The following is a 21,625-nucleotide window of genomic DNA, read 5'->3' as shown; positions in this document are numbered from 1 at the left end:
GCAATAATGAAACACAGTTTAACGCTATCTGCAGGCAGAAAGTTATGAAGCCACAGACTATAATGGTCTTATACATGTGTTTTGTTCATTTAAATGATAGTATGGTTTTTTAAAGTTTTTGTTTAGAATTTGAGTTCTGGATTTGGATCATGTGCTCTGTGTGTGTGTGTGTGTGTGTGTGTGTGTGTGTGTGTGTGTGTTTTGCTAGCCCAACATACTTAGGTAAGACTCTCTTATCTATTAAATGGGGTAAGATTTTTACTGTAGATTATTGCATAGAGTAAACACAGAGTGTGGCATGCAATAAACAATAAGCAGAAATTTCTGATTTTCTAAATAGTTTCAGAGTGTAGTTTCAGTAGTACACAGTAATCTTTAAAATTAACGAGGAAGCCTATTAGCTCTCTGAAATATCTTCACTACCAGTCAGGTTTTAATTATTTATATACAAGTGTCATTTCTTGTAGATATTTTACTGTTTCCTTTTTGGTCAGTCTAGAAGGAGTTCCAGCTAATAGTTACTCCAAAAATAACTATTCAATAAAGATATTTGCATGTTTTCCTGAGTCTAGCCTGTGCTTTGTTCTGTTGTGACGCTTTATAGACTTCCTGTTTAGTATTGGGAGCAATGCATCTCACCTAGAGGGGGAACTTAGTTGAGACAGCTTTCATGAGCAGAAAAGTAAGTCATAGATAACAATTATTTCTGGAGCATACAGACAAGAGACACTGCTACACATTGGAACAGAGTTGACGTCCATGTAATATGAACCTTAAACTCCGTTGGCTCTCCGCTGTAAAGTGAGACCCCCCCAAACACATGCTCTGTGCTGTCTGTGTGTGATCTGATGTAAAGATGCTGGTCCATTCCATGTCCTCTGTGGGGCGAACTAGCAATGCCCCGAACCATTGAGCCCTGTAATATCTGTTTGAAAAGATTGAAACGTGTTGCTGCCCCAGACTTGGGTTTCTTTGAAAACCCTGACTTTAGTCACGCATAGAGTATTTACTTGAGCAAATGGTTTAACACAGGACTCTCAATTTTTCTAGAAACTTTTAAAATATGGGGGAAAGGAATTTTGTGGTAGTGAAAGGGTCAGGAATCCCCTTTTTGGGAGGAATAATTGGGAATTGTCTGAAGGTTATAGTCACTGTGAACACTAAAAATATCAATTATGTAGGAAATCTTAAATGTTAATTTCTAAGTTTTGTCCAAAGTTTTATGTCCGATGCGGTTTAGCTTTCTATAAAATCCCTTAATGGAGAGCAAAAAGACTCATACCAAATGTCACTTTTCCTTTGTATTTTCCCTGAGTTTTCTACATTTTCTTGAGTATGAAATTATAATTTAATTTAAAATAAAGACCCAGATTCTTAAGTTAGCTGTGAGTAATGTTGACTTCAGGTCATCCCCTTAAGCTCAGTGAACCTCATCTAGTAAAAGGAGTCACAAGAATGAGCTTTCATCATTTTAAAGTGCGTTAGAATTCTAAATTGCCTGAAAAAATTAGACACCAAGCTAAAGAAATAGACCCAGAAACCTAAATTGAAGCATTCTTTTATTTGGAAGTTAAAGACCGTGTGTGTGTGTGTGTGTGTGTGTGTGTGTGTATGTACGTGTGTTTCTAAAGAAAATGTTGTAATTTTTTTGGAAGTAACAAAACATTATTTTCTTAGGGTTGAATAACTTGCCAAAGGATTAATGTTCTTTGCCTCAGCTTTCTATTGCCTCCTAACCAAGAAACTTGACACTGACTGACCTCAGGCTGCTAAAGGAGTTGATAACACTTATCTTTGCCTAGCATTTCATAGTTTGCCACATCCCTCACCTTTGGCTTTCCTAGCAAACAGGGAAATTATTCCCGTATTTCAGGTGAGCAGTCCAGAAGTAAAGGACTTAGCACATCACACTGACCATAGTGGTAGAAAGGAGACTCACTAGTCAGGACTGTTATTAGGAGTGTCTGTCTCTATACAACACTTTTTACATATGATGGCTTTCTTCTTCTTCTTCTTCTTCTTCTTCTTCTTCTTCTTCTTCTTCTTCTTCTTCTTCTAGTTTTATATTCTCTTTACATGGAAAGCTGAGCACATTCTAGCCCTTTTCCTTTGCTGGGGATATAAAACAGTTTACCTCTTTACAGATGGGGAAAGTGAAGTCTGTCAAGGCTGAAGTTGCACGTTAGATGGCCAGTGCTGTTCTCAGAACAGTGTGTTACAGAGGTGACAGTCTCCTGGAGTGACCTTTGAAAGCTATGTCACTGTCACTGAAGAGCAAGGATGACCCTCCATTCAGATGTGGTTACTGAGCACAGGCCATCCACAAGGCTCTTTGTGTGTGTGTGTGTGTGTGTGTGTGTGTGTGTGTGTGTGTGTGTGTGTGTGTTTTAAGTTTCTTGGGAGGGGAACCAGCCACAGTAGTGTGTTTTTTATTTCTGCAGATGGCTTTGTCCTATAATTTAGGTACCAAATTAGCACTTAGCTATTTTATATCTAGTACAACTGTAGTGAGTGAACTTGTTTTTAACATTGTGAATTTAAGTTTAAAAACCTCCTCCCAAACAGTGGATCCGGAAGCTGAGAACCTTTATTCTTGCTAATATACCATTTATGTTTTTAGCTCCTGGAGTTCCTTGAAGTGTTATAAGTAGTTATTAGATCTCAGAGGACACAATCTCCTGAGTAATTAAGTTGAAGGGTTGTTTTTTTTCATTTGGTTGTGCTAATTTTAGGTTACTCATTTTTGTTTGAGACAGGGTCTCACTGGGTAGCCCTGGCTGGCTTGAATGCAATATGTAGACCAGGCAGGCCTTGAAGTTACAGAGATCCTCCTGTCTCTGCCTCTCAAGGGATGGAATTAAAAGGAGTTATTTATTTATTTTTTTTTACTAATAGGTTATTTTCTAAAACATTCAACTTCATATAGCAAAATACAAATACCAGGAAACATATTATCCCAGTGGCTAGGCATGGCTGGATGTGCTTACAGTGAACTAGGTGGATTCAGGTTCTTATCTCCAAATCCAGATGCAGAGGCTTCTTTGAAAACTGAATTCTGACTTCAGGAACTCTCCCAGTCTTCTCCTCACAGAACTGCTTTTGTGTTACAGGGATAGCCAGCCAGTGGTCCCCTTTTATTGTAGATATGGACTACCTTGCCAGAAACTCTTTGAAGTCTGTGGGACTTTGCTGCTGCTTCTTCTTCTTCTTCTTCTTCTTCTTCTTCTTCTTCTTCTTCTTCTTCTTCTTCTTCTCTTCCTCCTCCTTCTCCTCCTTTTCCTCCTCTTCCTTCTCCTTCTCCTCCTCCTTCGTTTTTCAAGACAGGGTTTCTCTGTATAATCGCTGGGGCTGTCCTGGAACTCTCTGTAGTCCAGGCTGGCTTCAAACTCACGGAGCTCCACCTGCCTCTGCTAGGATTAAAGGCATGCACCACCAGTGCCTGGCCTTTCATCGTCTTCTTTTTGATTTATTAGAAACTAAATATGCAGTATATTCTGTGCAGGGTTTTCATACGATGATAGTACTGTTGTGGTGCATGTGTATCAAAGCGACCTTTGAATCTGCTGAGCATATTTGTAGGTCCCAAATCTTCTGGAGAATTTGGCTACTTTGGAAGAAACGTTAGCATCTTCGTTTATTGACAGATCCCTGTGTCACTCAGGAAGTGCTCAGTAGAAAATAAGTAGCTTCTGAACTAGCCAGCTCAAGGTTTTCTCTGGACGGGTTTATTTTAGGTCTGTGCTTCCTTCTGACTCGTGGTGGTGACTTAACAAAAGAGGAGTATTCTTATAATCTGTAATTAAACATGTTTGTCCCTTTAAAAAAAAATCTATCAGACTGCTGTCTTCTTGGCAAAATCCCAGGGACTTAAAAGGCCAGGTCATGCATAAGTCCTGAAGATTAAGTTTTTGTTTATTTTTAAACTTTATTTTGGTGGGGGAAGGGGGACAACATCTTCCAGTTGTACAGCTTCTGCCTTTTTATTTTTTGAGACAGGATTTCTCTGTCCTAGAACTCACTCTGTAGACCAAGCTAGCCTCCAACTCACAGAGATCTTCCTGCCTCTGCCTCCCAAGTGGTGCAATTAAAGGCGTGCACCACCACCACCACCCAGCAACATTCTTTAAAAAATTGAAATAATTCCATAAAACAAAATTCTTTCTCATTACCTTTCTCAAAAAAATATCTCCATATCTTTCCAAGGAAAGATTATATTTAATTATATATACACACACAAATGTACATATATATATATATATTTAATTACATGAAAGACTTTTTCATTGTGTACAGTTTGCTTTCTCCACATATTCTTGGCAGGCATACCAGTTATGTAGACTTACTTCTTTACTTAACAGATATTATACTGATGAGCTGTACTTACTTTACTGGTGGTATGCTGTTAAACAATTGGATTGTTTCTGCCTTGCTGCAGTGTTGTATTGGGGCAGGGCGTGATTGCAAGATCAGAGTATATGCTTTGAAATTCCGAAAGGGGTTTTCAGATTACCGTCTAAGGGTAGGCTGAATCTTCACTTCTGCCAGCAGGTAGGGTTGCAAAGGGCTGTTTCCCCTGTACTCCAGCTGTTATCAACAGACTACAAGCTGCATTTTAAAACATTATTTGTTTGCTACAACCCCAGTAAATGAGCTTAGTTAAATTCCTAGGAGAATTAAATATATGAGGTTTCTAGAATGCTTTGAAAATTAAAAGTCGATAATGTCTCTAACTTCTTTTTATGCCTTACATATTTAGAGATGAAATTGGCCTGATCCCATGCCCTGAAGCAAGATATAACCGGAGTCCCATAGTCCTGGTTGAGAACAAACTTGGTGTGGAGAGCTGGTGTGTCAAGTTCTTATTACCATACGTCCACAACAAGCTCCTTTTGTACAGAACAAGAAAGCAATGGCTAAACAAAGACGGTGAGTGTGAGCCGCTCATCTTCCCTGGGAGGAGCCTGAGCTGGGGGGGCGGGGAGGGAGTGGCATTCCTGGACTCCAGTGTTGGCTCTCCTGTCTGCACTGCCTAAGCAGGTGCATCGCCTCTCTGTCAAATGAGTTTGGACTTGGTGGTTAGTGTTCCTGTTTGTAACCACAGTGACTATAGTGGAAATGTCTCAGGCACGAGTGAGCCACCTGCTGCAGTCAAAAAACAGAAGACATCTGAGCATCACCAAAGAGTTTTCTAGTTCATAAAAGCACCTGAATTCTGATCCCTTAGCATTTTTTGGTAGAGAACTTGTTTCCATAGCTGTTCAAAGGAGACAGGCAAGGTGCTCTCCTCGTCACAGCATGACCCCACCCGTGATTGCGACTGTGCTGTTCTCTTGGGTCCCAGTTGAGATCAGGCCTTCTGGCTCATGTTGAAATGAGAAAGTGAAAAATAAGAAGAGAGAGAGAAACGTTGGCTTTTACTTCTTCCGTGGTTCTGGGGGAAACTCTTTACAACACTGATAATCCCTAACTGGTCTCTTTTTCCAGCGTTTCCTTAGAACCAAGGCTCTGAATGCACAAATTCTCCATGTCCTCGGAGGCTCCCCTCAGGTCTCACTTCTGGGGAGTGTTCATCTACGACCGTGTCCCTTCTCCTTTTGTAAAACCCTTCCTCTTCCCTCATATAGCATTTGCAGAAGTGCCCATGGTGCCTGGAGTAAGAACTTGTTTTGGAAACAGTATTAATTATCAGTTCAGTAGACATTACCAGGGGCTGCTCTTACCAGAAGCTGCTCTGAGGACTGAGGGCATAAAAGATGAATAATACATCTCTCCTTTATCTAAGAAGTTTTAAGTTGAGTACCAGGAAGCCTCTTTAGGGGAAAAGTGGTTGCAGATGTATCACATCTGATATCCCTGAGTTTTTCTCAGTACTGTCCTTGAAGGACTGTCAAAATAGGTTAATAGCACTTTTTCCTGTGTGGCCCATTTGATTGGTCCTCTGATTCTTGTTTCTAATTTGCAAGTGCTGCCTAAACCTGGTGTGATGTTAATGGCATGACCTGTGTTTAGGGCATATACTTCAAACAAATGTACAGGTATTTGGCTTTTTTTGCGCTTCCTTCTGTATTCTGTTACCGTGACATAGGGTTCAAAGAGCCATAGGACTCCACCAAGTTACCCTTTATCTGGTGTAACTGAGCCACTGTACTTCAGTGGGGAAGAATAACTGTCTCATAGAGAAGAAGAAGTAGTAGGAGTTTTTGAAGATCCAGTCTAAGTTGCCTCAGAGCGTTAGACTGTGCCTGTTCTTGTGTCTGAGCTTTGCCCACCTTTGTCCTGTGGCCATCCGAATCCTTCTTTGCCTTTCAGCTTCTTGTCTTGTCAGTGTGTACTGCAGACTTTGCCGTCTTCTTCTCTTGATGTCAGTCTTGATGGCCCGCCCCATAGGACACTATCAGGAGCACAGCGGAGGCGGCTTCTTATCTTACCTTGGTCTGGATAAGAGCTGACCTTTGATGGTCTAAGGCTTAGGTAGGAGGGGAGCATAGTTGAGTGTGATACCATAGGCTGCTCAGGTCATACATATGCTGTATTGCCAGGAAAAGAAGCAAATCTCTGCTTTGATGTCTGAAAATGCTAGTGCAAAAATATTGTGCCAGGCTGATGAATTAATACATTTAGAATAGCCGACTCTTGCTAAAGAAAGATAAATTCAAATTTTAGGAAAATTCCATTTCTTTGAAAATTCTTGTTGGTTGATGATGTTTTGTTTGTTTTTGGTTTGGGATGTGTATGTGTGTGTATGCATGTGTTTTAAGATTTATTTATTTATTACGTATACAGTGTTCTGTATACATGTGTCCCTGCATGCCGGAAGAGGCCACCAGATCTCATTATAGATGATTGTAAGCCACCATGTAGTTTCTGGGAATTGAACTCAGGACATCTGGAAGAGCAGCCAGTAGAAGGGCTGGGTTTTTTTGTTTTGTTTTTTAATTTTTTTCACATACACATTTATATTATTACACACATATGAAATAAACTACATACAACAAGAAGAACCACGAAACAATCAGGACTTATATTAATGTTACATTCATAGTGTTTTGGCTATTTGTATTTGGTAACCTTGAAGAAAACATCTTTCCTATCTTAGTGAGTCTAAAATTCTGATTATAAGTCAATATCCATTATATCTCATCTCTATCAACTTAAAACATCTATCTAGACCTAAAAACATCTTAGCCTCTAAACAACTCTTAACCACTGAGCCATCTTTCCAGGCCTCAGCTTGCTTTCTTCTACATCCCGGGACCACCTGCCCAGAGGTGGCACTGCCTACAGTGAGCAGGGTCCTCCTACATCAATTACTACTGATTAGCAAAGTTTGCCACAGACTTTCCCATGGGCAAATTATGGAAACAGTTTTCCCAAGTGAGATTTCCTCTTCCCAAATGACTCTACCTTGTGTTAAACGCACATAAAATTAGCCTGCACGGCAGTATTAAAAGTCCCAAATGGAGCCAGGTATAGGTGGCGCACGCTTTTAATCCCAGCACTCGAGAGGCAGAGGCAGGCGGATCACTGAGTTCGAGGCCAGCCTGGTCTACAAAGTGAGTCCAGGACAGCCAAGGCTACACAGAGAAACCCTGTCTTGAAATACCAAAAAAAAAAAAAAAAAAAAAAGAAAGTCCCAAATGGGCAGATCTCTGTCCAAAATACTATAAGTATACCTTCTACATTTCTTTTTTGTTGTTTTTTTTTCCTCACTAGACTTTTATTTCTCAGCTGGGAAAATGCCAATGGCTCATTGCAGGCCCCTTTGTAATTTTTGTCCATGCCACTAACCAATCGCTTCAAATAGTAGTTTCCAACATCTTTTTCTCTTAATTTTTTTTAACTTTAAAATATAATTATATCACTTCTGTCATCCCTTTCTCCCCTCATCCTGTCCTTCCAAGTTCTCCATTTCCCCTTACTCTTTCTCAAATTTGATGGCCTCTTTTTCTGACTACTATTGTTACATATACATGTATGATTATATAAAAGCTAAGAAGCAAGTAGTTTTAATATACTCACATCTTATTTTTATTATTATTATTATTATTATTATTATTATTATTATTATTATTATTATGCTCCTATCTTATTTCATTATTCTCTCAAAGCCAATGAAGTATTAAAATTCCATAGATGGTACTCAAGGCCTTTAGTCGTCTTTTCAAAGCCTCGTTGCCAGTGTTGTCTCTGTCCCATATTTGGCAATAGAGATTGCAGGTCCTTGGCTCCTAGTCTGATACTTGTCTTACAGACCAGTTTAATTTTGGCTTTTATGTTTCAAAAACTGTCCTTAACTAGTTGCATAAGTGTTTAAAATCAAGATGGAAGTTTGAATTTCTGTTCTTACTTGAAAAATCAGTTGGCCTGAGTGCTTAAGTTTCTACATAGCAACAGTAGCCTACAATTTTCCTAGCAGGGCAGGGCTTCTGGCTTACGGTAACTTCTTCATACCAGTCAGAGTCTGTGAAGAGTAACTGCTTGCTACTTAGCATTATTGTGTTGCTGCCTTTTGACTTGTATTTGTATTTGTAGTATCTAATCTGTATTCCAGTCCTGATCGACACTGTTTCATTCTCTGACTTCGTGTGCTACTCCCTTATTTTGTCTTTGTGTTGTCATCATCAGCTTGGTTGCCAGCATTAGCAAGCTGACTTCACACGCATCCCAGAAGCCTTTCTGCCTACTTCCTGAAGCAGCTGATCTCTCCACTCTATTGGCATCCTTTATTTGGGGGACACTCGCCATACTGTATTGTAGATTGTTGTTTAAACATTTCCCTGCTCGATTGTGGGTCACTGAGAACAAGGATTATGGCTCTTAGTCAGTCCTGTTAAATGCTAAAGTGACCTTGGTTAGATGGTTAGCAAGAATTCTTAGCTTAGTTCACCACCCGGGGTCTGTGTACTGTAGTAAACAGCTTTACCTTAAGCTTCTTTTTATATGACACTTGAGTGTATCGTGGAAGGAGATCAACCAATGCATTATCTTTAATTTATTTAGCTTTACATGCATAGAAACCATTCTCTGTCAGAGGTTGTAGTAAAACCAGGACTGTTGCTAAAATGAAGTCCAGCAGAGAAAGTGTGCTCACTTAATAAAGTGTATCAGTTTGTCTGTATATGTTTTTCTGGTTCCAGCTATATTTCAGCTACTTCCCTGTGTATGTGCCCGTGCGATGATGATGATGATGGATAAGTCACACTACTTTGGCTTTCCCTTACCGTCCATGGTCTGCACTCATTCATAGTCCCCACGCATACACTAGTAAGAATTAGTGTGGTGGAAGCCAGCCAGTTTGCCCCACCCCACCACTCTCATGAACAGATATGTGATGGAGAGATGGAAAGATAGAAAAATGGAGCAGTGTGTGTGTTGACGTCCAGGCTGATGTGAGTAGTTTGTGTTGCCACTGAGGGCCATGTCTGGTTCCGAGGCCTTACTGCAGCTGCAGTCTGTGTTGATGTCCATAGCTCGTGTTACCACCGAAGGTCATGTGGATGTCTATGGTCTGTGCTGTCCCCTAAAGCCATGTTGATGTCCACAGACCATGCTGCCTCTGGGGGTGGGGGATGGTTGCATACTGATCTGAGTGGCCTGGGCTGCCACCTGAGGCCATGGTGATGTCTGTGGTCCAGGCTGCCTCTGAGGGCCTTGTCTGGGTCTGTGGTCTTACTGCAGTCAGAGCCCAAATTTGTGGACTGTGCTATCACCAGAAACCATGTGAAAGGCCATGATCTGTGCTCCTGCTCACTGTAAGGAGCAAAGATAACACTTTTGCTGTGTTATTAAAAAAGAGTGACATGGAAGGCTTCTTTGACAGCCGCTGCCCCCATGCCAAACTCCATCCCTCTTTCCCCTCACCCCCAAAGAAGCAGCCTAAACAGGAAGCCATCAAAGAGAACTTTTAACAAGTATAATATGGAAGCCAGAGTAGCTCTCCACAATTGATGACTCCTGGCAGGACATGGGAGGGAAGGACTCAGATCTATTGAAGGCAGGCTGCTGAACGTGGTGGCATGCAAGTGCAATCCCAGCATTGAAGGCAGAGGCAGGTGGATCTCTATGAGTTCAAGGCCAACCTGGTCTACAAAGTGAGTTCAGGACAGGCAAGGCTACACAGAGAAACCCTGTCTCTGAAACAACAACAACAACAATTAAAAAAAAAAAAAAAAAGGCAGGCCACTGAGACCTTGACCATGCACCAGAAAGAATATAGATAACATATACTTGGACTCTTTCTTTCATCCTTACTTTCTTCCTTCCTTCCTTCCTTTTTTTTTTTTTTAAATTTTTATTTTCTTTTCATGGTGAGCTGTAAAATTGGATTAATAAGGCAACAGTTTTTCCTTAACCCGGTTAGCTCCCAAAAGAATTGACACAGAAAGACTGTTTTATTTTATAAGCCTAAAACACAAACTAGGCAGATACCAACCCTCTAAGCTATTTTTTAAATTAATTTATTTATTCACTTTACATCCTGATCCTAGCCCCCTCCCTCCCTGCTTCCCAGTCCCCCGTCTCTTCCCCAGCCCCCTCTCTCATATTCCTAAGAAAAGGGGAGCCATCCCCTCCCCTCTCCACCCCAGCTCATCAAGTTGCATCAGGACTGAGCGCGTCCTCGTCCTTTGTAGCCTCGCAAGGCAGTGATCAAAAAGCAGGCAACAGAGTCCATGTCAGAGACAGCCCCCATAGCCTTATTAGAGGACCCACATGAAGACTAAGCTGCCCATCGGCTACTGTCTATGTAGAGGACCTAGGTCCAGACCATGCATGCTCCCTGGTTGATGCTTAAGACTTCACAAGCCCCTCTGGGCCCTGGTTAGTTGGCTCTGTTGGTCTTCATGTGGAGCTCAGTATATCCCAATATGTCTCTTTAGCACTAGAGCATCTTCTTCAGCCTCTGGCCCAGTATATCTGGAAGACATATTTGTGAAGCAGGAACTGCAAAGGACTTGCTTACCCTGTCTTGGCAGAGCTTGGCAGTCGACTTGCCCACCTCTAAGTTTGCCCATTTTGGTCAGCATTCTGTCTGCAGGGGGATTCGGACATTTCTTTGCCCAGTGGCTGGCTTGCCACATTTGAAGCCATCTCCTAATGGAGGTTCTTTGATGCCAGTCATATTTTTTGAGGTAGGCTGGGGTGTTGCCAGGAGCTGACATGTCTCATTGTCAAAAAGTCCATAAAATAATAAAAACATCCTTAAATGCCATATTCTGTAGGTCTCAGAGGTTTTTGAAGATCAGTTTGTACAAATAATCACTATCTATATTATACCTGAATAGGAAAAAACATTGCTTGTTTCTAGCTACTTACTATCTATTCGACCTAGGAAACACATTTCTGTGATAAACTAGATTAGTATCTAACATGATCACGAGTTTGATTGACTATTAACTTGCATTACTTATCTATCCTAAATAGTTTTAATAGTAGCTTTTAAAAGGACTGGGAGTAAATCTGGTATTTTTAAATGAGTTGCAAAGATCCAGTACCCAATACAAGGGTAGAATCATCTATACATATGTGTATCACTTAAAATTTGTATCAGTATATAAAATTCTATACCAGTGTATCAAAAATATTTGAGAATGAGTTCTACTGTTGAAGAGCAGATTCAATAATCTACCCTTTTATTTCTATTCCTATGTTATTCCTATATATGTCTATATTTCCCTTTTTCTTCTCATCTCTTTTCCTCTTGCCTAAGGAAGAAAGATAGAGAAAAGAGATAGGAAGAGAGAAATCCCTGAGTCTAAGTTCCTATACCTTGCTTTGTCTCTGATTGAGACCATTAATAACTTGTAACCAACCCATATAAGGACAAGCACCCATCACCCAATAGAACAACCAAAACCTACGCACCCTACCTTAAGGGAATGGGACAATGCTATCTTATATTGCTTCCTGCTGATTTGGGGGGGGCATAGGATACCTTTTTGGAGGGCCCAAAGGAAATTGGGGAAAATGGTTGAATAAGCTAACAATAATATTTGCTGCTGAGTCTATAAATGCTGAGAAAATACAGTCTTAAATAAAGTCCTGTTTGGAATGGGCTGTTACTTCGGATGATTTGAGCTAGCTGCTTTGAGGTTGTCCTGGAAGCAAGTTTTGATAAAACAGCAACCGGAGCAGTGTGATGCTGCATTATGCAAGGTGCTGAAATAAATGTGTCTCAGCATTCTTCTGGATGAATCTTGTCAGGTCTGATATAATTTCTGATGTTTAGTCCTTCCCCCTCACCCCCCATAAACATATAAGTTCTTACTAGTAATATTCAATTCTACAGTTAACATGTGCATGGCATATACTCTGTGCATGGATCAATTAAAGATGATTTTCTTCTCTTTGTATGAACAAGTAAAAGACTTGTCTTTCTTTAAGCCAGCCTAGACTGTATACCAAATTGCAATACCAATTTTTATTTATGCCATTTAAAAGGATGGCATGATAAGTCCTAAGGATTTTATAGCCATCAAGATTTATTGGTTATGCATAGACATTTATGCCTCAGCCAGTCTTAGAGGCACCTTAGAGGCACCAGCATATACATTACCTGCTTTGGTTTTGATTTGTTTCTTCTTTTTTAAAAAATATATTTATTTATTTATTATTTATATGAGTATGCTGTCTTTATGTACATCAGAAGAGCCATCTCATCATAATACATGTGGTTGTGAGCCACCATGTGGGTGCTGGGAATTGAACTCAGGATCTCTGGAAGAGCAGCCAGTGCTCTTAACCACTGAGCCATCTCTCCAGCCCCGATTTGTTTCTTCTTGTGTGTAGCCAAGATCTTCAGGAGGTCTGCTCTGTCAAATCTGATTTCCAGCCGTTTGGATGGAAGACACAGGTGTTTTTGTTATTGTTGTTGCATTGCTTTGTTTTTTGTTTTTTTTTTTTTTTCTGTGAAAAGAAATGCAAAACATCCTCCCCAATACAATTTTTCTCCTTTCTTATCATGTATATGCTGATCTACTTCACCAGTCCTCTCTAAGTTCCAGTGCTTTTTAACAGCTGCATTAACTGTTTCATTGACAACAAAGCACCATTTAATCTATCCCTGGGATGACCCACATCTCCCTTCTGTTCTGTGAGCACCTCCTCTAAATTCCTATTAGATCTCTCCATAATCATCTGACCTGCAGGATTCTAAGTTATATCTATAACACCTTCCATGCCAAAGTGTCCAAAAACCCATTATATTTCCATGGATAGATATGTTGAAGTACCGTCATACCCAACCTGCAAAGGCATCTTCTAGACAGTCACCATCTCTAATAAATGTGGAACCTCAAAATCGTCCTTTTCAGAATTCAAGGCAGACGCCCCTTGGAATTCTGAACATGCTTCAATAGTGTGATGCAGGGGACAGGCATGGAAGGACCGGGAAATGAGTGTGATCAGGGTGCATGACGTGAAATTCCCAAAGAATCAATAAAAATGTTGTTTTGTTTTGTTATTTTTAAAGAATTGGTCATAGCCCCTTTGGAAGGCCCCAAATGTGATGTATGTGCTTTGTTTGCCTTTTTCAGCAAGAAGATAACGTTATGAAGGGTAAGGTTGAGTTCTATTGGAATTACACTCATCCTTTGAGTCTTACTAGAATTATACCCATTCTTTGAGTCCTGGGCCTGTTAACCTTTGCTCATTGTTCATACCTAGAATATTTGTGGAATTAAGTGAATATTGATAAAGAACATTATATTAGCTTCCTTGACAAACATTAAATTAGTGCTAAAAACTATTAAAAATGAAAGGAAAAGGAGATGAATTAGATTGGTCTTTATGCGCCCAGCATACTTGTGTGTAGGAACGTGGAGCGGGGAAATGTGGGTCACAAGTTCCAGCTTCTCAACCTTTGAGTGTTCAGCGTGATCAGTAGTAGTAGAATCATATTTGCTGAACAGTTGGTAATCTTTTCAGTAAGATTATGTGAGAACAGAATAATTAATAGTGAACTGGATCACTTTTTCAGTGATTCCATGAGGTACTTACGTGTGTGTGCTCTTATGTTTGAAGTTTATCTCGTATGAAGCACTAAAAACATCTCATTTATCTTTTTAAAGACAAGCATTTCAATTTTAGTATTAGCAATATTCCAAAAGTCTCAGAGTTAACTTTGTTACAAACTAATTGATTAAAACTCTAGCTCTCAGAGCTGGAGACTTGCCTTAGTAGTTAAGAGCACTGGATGCTCTAACGTAAGACCCATTTCGGTTTCCTGCACCCACGTAGTGGCTCACAACTGTCTGTAACTCCAGTTCCAGGGCATCCGATGCCCTCTTCTGGCCTCTGCTGGCACTAGGCACACAAGAGGGGCACAGGCATAATATAGACAAAGTATTCATATACATAAAATAAAATAATCTTTGGGAGCTCTCAGTTTCGTTTTCCATCTGTAAAGTTGAACAAAAAGGCTTGGATCATGACTAAGAATGCAGTGAACTAATTTGAGTAAAGCAAAACGTAGATTGTGCTGCTCCCGGCAGTGCCACATCACGTGGACCAGAGACTTCTGTTATTTACACGTGGCACTTAGTACAACTGGTGCTGTTCCCTACTTTAGCATTATGTCTTTAGATTGATAATGCGATTCTAAAGTGATCTTCAATTTTAGTTAACAACAAAATGTCCAGAATTGGCCAATTTAGTTCTTTTAAAAAGCAGGCTTAGGAGTCTCTTTGTATCTGTGGACATTTTTGTAAGACCGTGGAGAATATCTTGTGACTATGAGTGGCATGTCACCAGCAGATTGAATGTAGTAAACAATAGTGAAAACTGATCATATGACCGAAGATAAAGAGAAAACATAGTGGAGTGTTTTTCTTTGAAGCCATCACATTGACATTTTAAAATACAATTATAATAGGTTAGAATTGGGGCATAAGTAGTCACCTTACTCTCTGACAGTAGAAAGTAGTCACAGTCCATTTAAAGGATAATCTGTAACACAGTAGGAGTCACATCGATGTTTATACTATTTTGCCAAAAGTCTTTTAAAAAACAGATTACTGTACTTTTATCATTGTTATCACTATGTAAAATGTGTAGAAGGATTTTTTTTTTGCCACAGAATGTAAATTGAGCTATGGGTAATTTTCTCTCCTCTCTTTGAAAACTTCCATATAGTTAGTGCTTGAGACATTAGTAGAATTAAATGAATGGTGGTTTCAAAATTGTTTCTTAGTGCAAATTAGATTACTGCCAGATCTTCTAAACGAATCAACGATGAATTATTCTTTATGGGCATATTATAAAGTTGTTAACTTTTAAAATAACTATACAAATCACAGAAGAAAATCTTGAGGATAACAGCCACACCACTGACATCTTACAAAAATGTGTCTGTCATTAAAATTAATATAACGTGGTATAGGTTGGTATAAAAGAAAGTGGAAGCAGGCTTTGACAGGCAGACTGTGTTTAATATGGCTCTCTTTATTTTAGAATTGATAGATGTCACCTGCACGCTGCTGCTTCTCAACCCAGACTTCACCACCGCATGGAATGTGAGGTATGACATTTTCTTCAGTGCTAAAATGAAGTTTGTCCAGATTTCTGGGGACATATAACCCTGTGAGTTTGTGAGCTACTCAAAAAGTGAGATATTTGTCCGTAGCATCTTGTGTTTACCTATTATGCAACCTCTTCATAACGTCTCTGTGGCAGTTCTAAAGCATGCACTTGTAACTGTCTATTTCCCATAAGCATTTCCCCCTAAAATAGACTGTCCTGCTGAGTTACAAGGTAGTGTCCGGTGCCTGCTTGTGTTTCTTCCCCGGTTTGGGGATCACAGGCACTTTGACTGAGTAATTGGATCACAAGGCATTGCTTGGCAGTTTAGCTGCCCTGGTCTTCAGTTAGCCATAATCACTGTGATGCTGCAAGACTGGCCCTTGAAATGGCTGGCACTCGGGGGTTGGAAAAGGGATCACATTTGATTAATTTAGAGAAAAAACAAAAACAACAACAACATTTTTATTGAAGGTTTTTTGTTTGTTTGCTTTTGTTTTACAGCTAAATGACCCAAATGTGTATATGGGCTTAAATCAACTGGTATTTCATTAGACTAAAGGTAGAACATGAGTGATAAGTAAAACTGAAGTCTGTTGAATGTTCTGAATGCTTTTACGTTCTCTCACAGGAACAAGCCATAAAAATCATAATCCTTTATCATTGGGGATTACTTAAATCATATTTTATAAGTTCCTGTGTATTTTAAACAAGATCACATTACAATACTGTATTTATAATTGATTTTTCAGACTTTAGATAACATGTATCATGGAATTTTTCAAGGTGTCTTTGAATAGTAGTGCTGGTTCTGCCAATTGGAGCGAGTTGCTAAGCCCCTCCACACTTCAGTTTTCACATTTGTAAAATCAGGATATTTACTTGAATTATGTGAAGCTGTTTTTAGTCCATCAGAACTGGTTGAACCCAGCACTCAGGTTTCTAGTAAAAGGGAACTGGGTCTACTAGAGAAATGACTTCTTCAAAGACCAAGGCAGGAAGTATTGCAAAATGGGCCTGGGGCATCTTAGAGCCAGAATGTAAAGAAAGCACTATTAAAAATAAAGTAAAACACAGTGGGAGCTGTTAAAGGGGCATAGGACCAGCTGAGAGAACTGTGGACGCAAAAGCTACAATGATTTTAGTAGAAAAATACAGACAGTGTAGTCTCTTTTTATCCTGAGAAGATGTGTTCTGAGGCCCCTGTGCTATCAAATCTACTGAGTTGATTGCTGGCTGTATTCATAGAACATACTGGGCAATGAATTTGCATTCTGAGTTGTGCAGCACGAGATTTCATCAGATGTTCAGGGCCACCTGTTATTTAAAACTTATTTCTGAAAATCTTCCATTTAAAATGTTCAAACCGTGCTTGACTATTGTGTTGGTTAGGTCGTTGTTGCTGTGATAAAACCCCATGAGTCCACTCAGCTCCGGGAGGAAAGGATTTATTTCAGGTTAGAGGTCTCAGGTCACACACAGTCTGTCACTGAGGGAAGTCAGGGCAAAAGCTTCAGGAAGGAACCTGGAGGCAGGAACTGAAGCAGAGGAAGTGGGAGAACTCTGCTTCCCATGCTCAGCCCACTTTCTTATGTAACTCAGGACCAAGCGCAGCGCAGCCCACAGTAGGCTGGGTCTTCCTACATCAATCATTAATCAAGACAAATGCCCCAAAGACTTGCCCATAGGACAGTCTTATGCTGGCATTCTTCTCAGTTGAGATCTCTCTTCCCAAATGATCCTAGCTTTCGCAAGATGACAAAAAAACTAACCAATATGATAATAAACTCTGAAGCAATAGTCTTTAGACTTTAATATGGTTCATACAATTTCTGGTTTAGTGTCTTTAGGATAAGACCTGGGGACTTGCATATTTATTAGATTATTGATTCCTCGGCCTCACTTTTTGTTGTCCATTCTTTAGTAATTCTTGGTGAGTCACCATGAGATTTTATTAAAAGCAATAAAGAATGCTTGGGTAGAAAAGTAACGCTTTTTTCTTTGTGTTACAGGAAAGAGCTCATCCTCTCTGGCACTTTAAGTCCAATTAAGGACCTACATCTGGGAAAATTGGCCTTAACTAAGTTTCCTAAGAGTCCAGAGACATGGATTCACAGGTGTGGTTCACAGTGCTGTATTCCTGTTCAGTATTCCAAATTACAGCTTATGTTTGTTCAGAATGTAAATTCTAAAGTCAAATTTGATTCTAAGAACTATAACTTGCTCCCTGAGTGTCCATGGTAGCAAGTTCTTCCAAGTCTGAGTTTTTACATTCATAAAACATCAGCTATAATATTTGTCTCAGTATTTGCAGTTCAGTGCTCCTGAGATCGGGTGGACAAACACCACTGTAGTGTCTGGCATATAGTAATTGTTCAATAATGCTGGCTGCTTTCACCCATTTGTGCCAGTTTTGGAGACTGAGTTTAGATATTTTACTATAATGCACAGACTTTGAGTTCCTGGTAAATATGGTGGTCTGTCTGGTGGTTGTGATGATTAAACTCAATTTTAAAGGAAGCTAAGGGTAACTGAGGTGATTGCTGTTTGGACTAAGCAAAAAGCTATTAAACCCATAAATGCAAGGAACAGTTTTAGGGTGGGAGTCTGAGACAGCCAGAATACAAGTAAGGACCCTGAAAACTCTGCTGTTGTAAAACATGCTTCTCTGGGGGTCTCATTGGGCTAAAATGTGGTGGAGTAGCTTGCTGGTTGGTGTCCTCAGAGGAGAATTTCCTCTCAGGAGTTTGCCCTCCTTATACCTCTAGCATGTCTCAGTCACGGGCAGCATTGGGATCTTCCTAGCATGTCTCAGTCACGGGCAGCATTGGGATCTTCCTAGCATGTCTCAGTCACGGGCAGCATTGGGATCTTCCTAGCATGTGTCAGTCACGGGCAGCATTGGGATCTTCCTAGCATGTCTGAGTCACGGGCAGCATTGGGATCTTCCTAGCATGTCTGAGTCACAGGCAGCATTGGGATCTTCCTAGCATGTCTGAGTCACGGGCAGCATTGGGATCTTCCTAGCATGTCTCAGTCACGGGCAGCATTGGGATCTTCCTAGCATATCTCAGTCACGGGCAGCATTGGGATCTTCCTAGCATGTCTGAGTCACGGGCAGCATTGGGATCCTCCTAGCATGTCGCAGTCATGAATGCTGTTGGGATCTTCCTAGCATGTCTCAGTCATAGGCAGCATTGGGATCTTCCTAGCATGTCTCAGTCACGGGCAGCATTGGGATCTTCCTAGCATGTCTCAGTCACGGGCAGCATTGGGATCTTCCTAGCATGTCTGAGTCACGGGCAGCATTGGATCTTCCTAGCATGTCTCAGTCACGGGCAGCATTGGGATCTTCCTAGCATGTCTCAGTCACGGGCAGCATTGGGATCTTCCTAGCATGTCTGAGTCACGGGCAGCATTGGGATCTTCCTAGCATGTCTCAGTCATGAATGCTGTTGGGATCTTCCTAGCATGTCTCAGTCACGGGCAGCATTGGGATCCTCCTAGCATGTCTCAGTCACGGGCAGCATTGGGATCCTCCTAGCATGTCTCAGTCATGGGCAGCATTGGGATCTTCCTAGCATGTCTCAGTCATGAATGCTGTTGGGATCTTAGGTTTGAGGAGCCACGGCTGTAACCTTGCTCTTACCAAACCAGTTAGTTGTATTTTCTTCCTTTCTAGAAATTGTCATGATATGCCCAGAGAGCCATGTGCTAGTGTCAGTGGTTGGGGTCCGTAATTTAAAAACAGGACAGTGCTTCATTGTGAGACTTTATTGTTTAACAGTGGGATGAATCTTCTTATTCGTTTTTTTCTGTGCCTGTGGGTTGGAACTTTTTTAGTCTGAAAGTATGCATCCATAAAAATATGAACTGGTTAGAAACCTTTTCTGTGGGCTTTTGACTGAAATGTGTGCTGATGCAAATTATACATAGACAAAAGGAAAATCTGTGATTAAAGACATGTTAAGCCTTGGTGCTTCAATGTATTTTGGTTTTCCCACATTTCATGCTGTAATATAGAAATTATGCTGAATGAAAGCTATCAAAATGGAGCATGCAAGTGAGGCATGCACATGAAACTGAAGATGTGGGTCTGCTGCCTCCTCTCCTCGTCCACAGCCACTGACTGATACCCCACGGCCAGCCCACCGCACACAAGCATGTGGACTGGCCCCCTCTGTGTTTCCTGGCCAAGTAGAATTTGGAAGTTGTCATCCTGGAACTAACAGCCTTCTCTTTTTGACAGATTTTGACAGTTTTAGAAAAGTTTTCCTTTCCTTTTTGTGAGTCTCATATACTCCTTCTGGCTCGTATTGCTAGGTGGAATAGGTTCCCAACACACAGTGGCAGCAGCCCCCTGACATCCCCATGTCTGAGCTTATAGATAATTACTGTTTTGTATTATCTGCACATGGAAACTAAGAGCAAGGCAGACAGATTGTTTCCCTCTCTCACTTGTGTTTGCCCCTCCTGTTGTGTTAACAGGCGCTGGGTGCTGCAGCAGCTATGTCAGGAAACTTCCCTGCCTTCCTCTGCGGCCAAAGGAAGCTTAGGAACAGTTCCTGCAGAGATGACACAGCGGCTAATACAGGAAGAGATGGAAGTCTGTGGTGAGGCAGCAGGGAGGTATCCCAGCAACTATAATGCCTGGTCTCATCGCATCTGGGTCTTACAGAACGTGGCCAAGCTGGATCTCAAGGTAGGACTATTCTTTCTCCATGGCCAATGCAGCCCATCCACCCTTTAAATCTCTGTGGTAATTTATCCCTGAAATAATGTTCCAGCAGCCCCGGAGGAGCAAGGCAATTGTGGTTTCCAGAGAAATCCTCATAGTTACTGAAGGGTTTGCGTTCTCAGCTGGCACAGCTTGGCGCACTGGTAGGGGAAATACAGTGTTAGGCCAAGGGCATCTGGAACCAAATGAGAAGAGTCAGCACAGCTCATTAAGATTATTAAACTACCTAGAATTGAAATTAGTTCATGGATTTCTCTGGACACATGTCAATGAGCCAAATTAACAGGCATTCTTTGTATCCTTCGCTCTCAGAAAGAAAGGAGAGAGTGAGAACAGACTCAGAAAAGAGCCTGTAAATCACCTTGGGATTCCCAAGACCCTCCATAGGCCTGTGATGTATCAGGGCCGTGACATCTACACATAAGCTTCCCCCCCCCCCCGCCCAGAAGTTCTGTATGGCTCTCACAGCCTTTTTTCCCCCTTTAGAAATGGGGAGATGGAGGCTTGCAGGGTATTTGGAGGCTATGACTTAGCCACAGTTGGACCACTTGCAACAGTTAGCACTCGGCAGTCAGGATGAGAGCCTGATAGCCCCTGTGTTCCCTTTTCTGTTATAAATCATCTCCATTTTCCCTTTGTTGTTTATGGTGTTAGAATTTCATAACAAGATATGGTGCCTTTCTAAAAGCTTCCCAGGGTTGGGGAAATTAAAAGGTGAAAGTGAAGGTCAGCCTGCCCTAAGTAATGATGGAAATTCACAGAGAGCCTCCCTGTACTTGTGGTTCACCAGCCTATCCTCTCTTCGTTCCCAGTTCCTGTTCCTCCTTGTTTCCTAGTTGGGGGGTCTTTCATTGTCACTTACAAGGGAATTTAAGTCAACAGTCAGAGAAGAGTAGATTTTCCTGTTTCTGTTCCTGTCTGTGAGTTTCAGGAGCAGCTAGATGCTCTGGCCCCCACGTGGAAAATCATCCTTTGAGATTTTATTTAGTTTTTAAAAAATTATTTATTTATGTATACTGTGCTTTGCCTGCATGTACACATACAGGCCAGAAGAGGGCATCAGATCACATCACAAATGGTTGTGAGCCACCATGTGGTTGCTGGGAATTGAACTCATGACCTCAGGAAGAGCAGTCAGTAGTCTTAACTGCTGAGCCAGCATCTCTTCAGCCCCTGAGATTTTATTTTTAAATGAAGAACTCTACTGTCTATCCTGAAGTTAGTCTGAGGACTGCTGAGCACTGGGTTTCTTCCACAGAGGTGTCTTTCCCTGATTTCCTGCTAATAAAACGGTTAGGATGCTAGCATGCTTAGTTGGCTTAGGGCAGCATATTCATGGGAAATATTTCAGGGCTATCTTTCCTAGCTGCTGTG

The 21,625-nt window shown here is 41.0% G+C and overlaps 1 protein-coding gene across 1 annotated transcript in view; it reads left to right on the top strand.

The window, feature by feature from the left end:
- PTAR1 (protein prenyltransferase alpha subunit repeat containing 1) overlaps nt 1–21,625 on the top strand; it is a 45,227-nt gene that overhangs the window by 3,564 nt on the left and 20,038 nt on the right. The window contains exons 2-5 of the mRNA XM_084800432.1: nt 4,757–4,926; nt 15,448–15,514; nt 17,526–17,630; nt 20,002–20,215. Of these exons, the coding sequence (XP_084656558.1) occupies nt 4,757–4,926; nt 15,448–15,514; nt 17,526–17,630; nt 20,002–20,215 (556 nt within the window). The remainder of the gene's footprint in view (nt 1–4,756; nt 4,927–15,447; nt 15,515–17,525; nt 17,631–20,001; nt 20,216–21,625) is intronic.

The sequence above is a fragment of the Acomys minous genome, assembly GCF_964271855.1.
Source record: "Acomys minous genome assembly, chromosome: 2".
NCBI lineage: Eukaryota > Metazoa > Chordata > Mammalia > Rodentia > Muridae > Acomys > Acomys minous.
The sequence above is the reverse complement of the archived record's forward strand: the minus strand, read 5'-3'. Positions and strand labels throughout refer to the sequence as shown.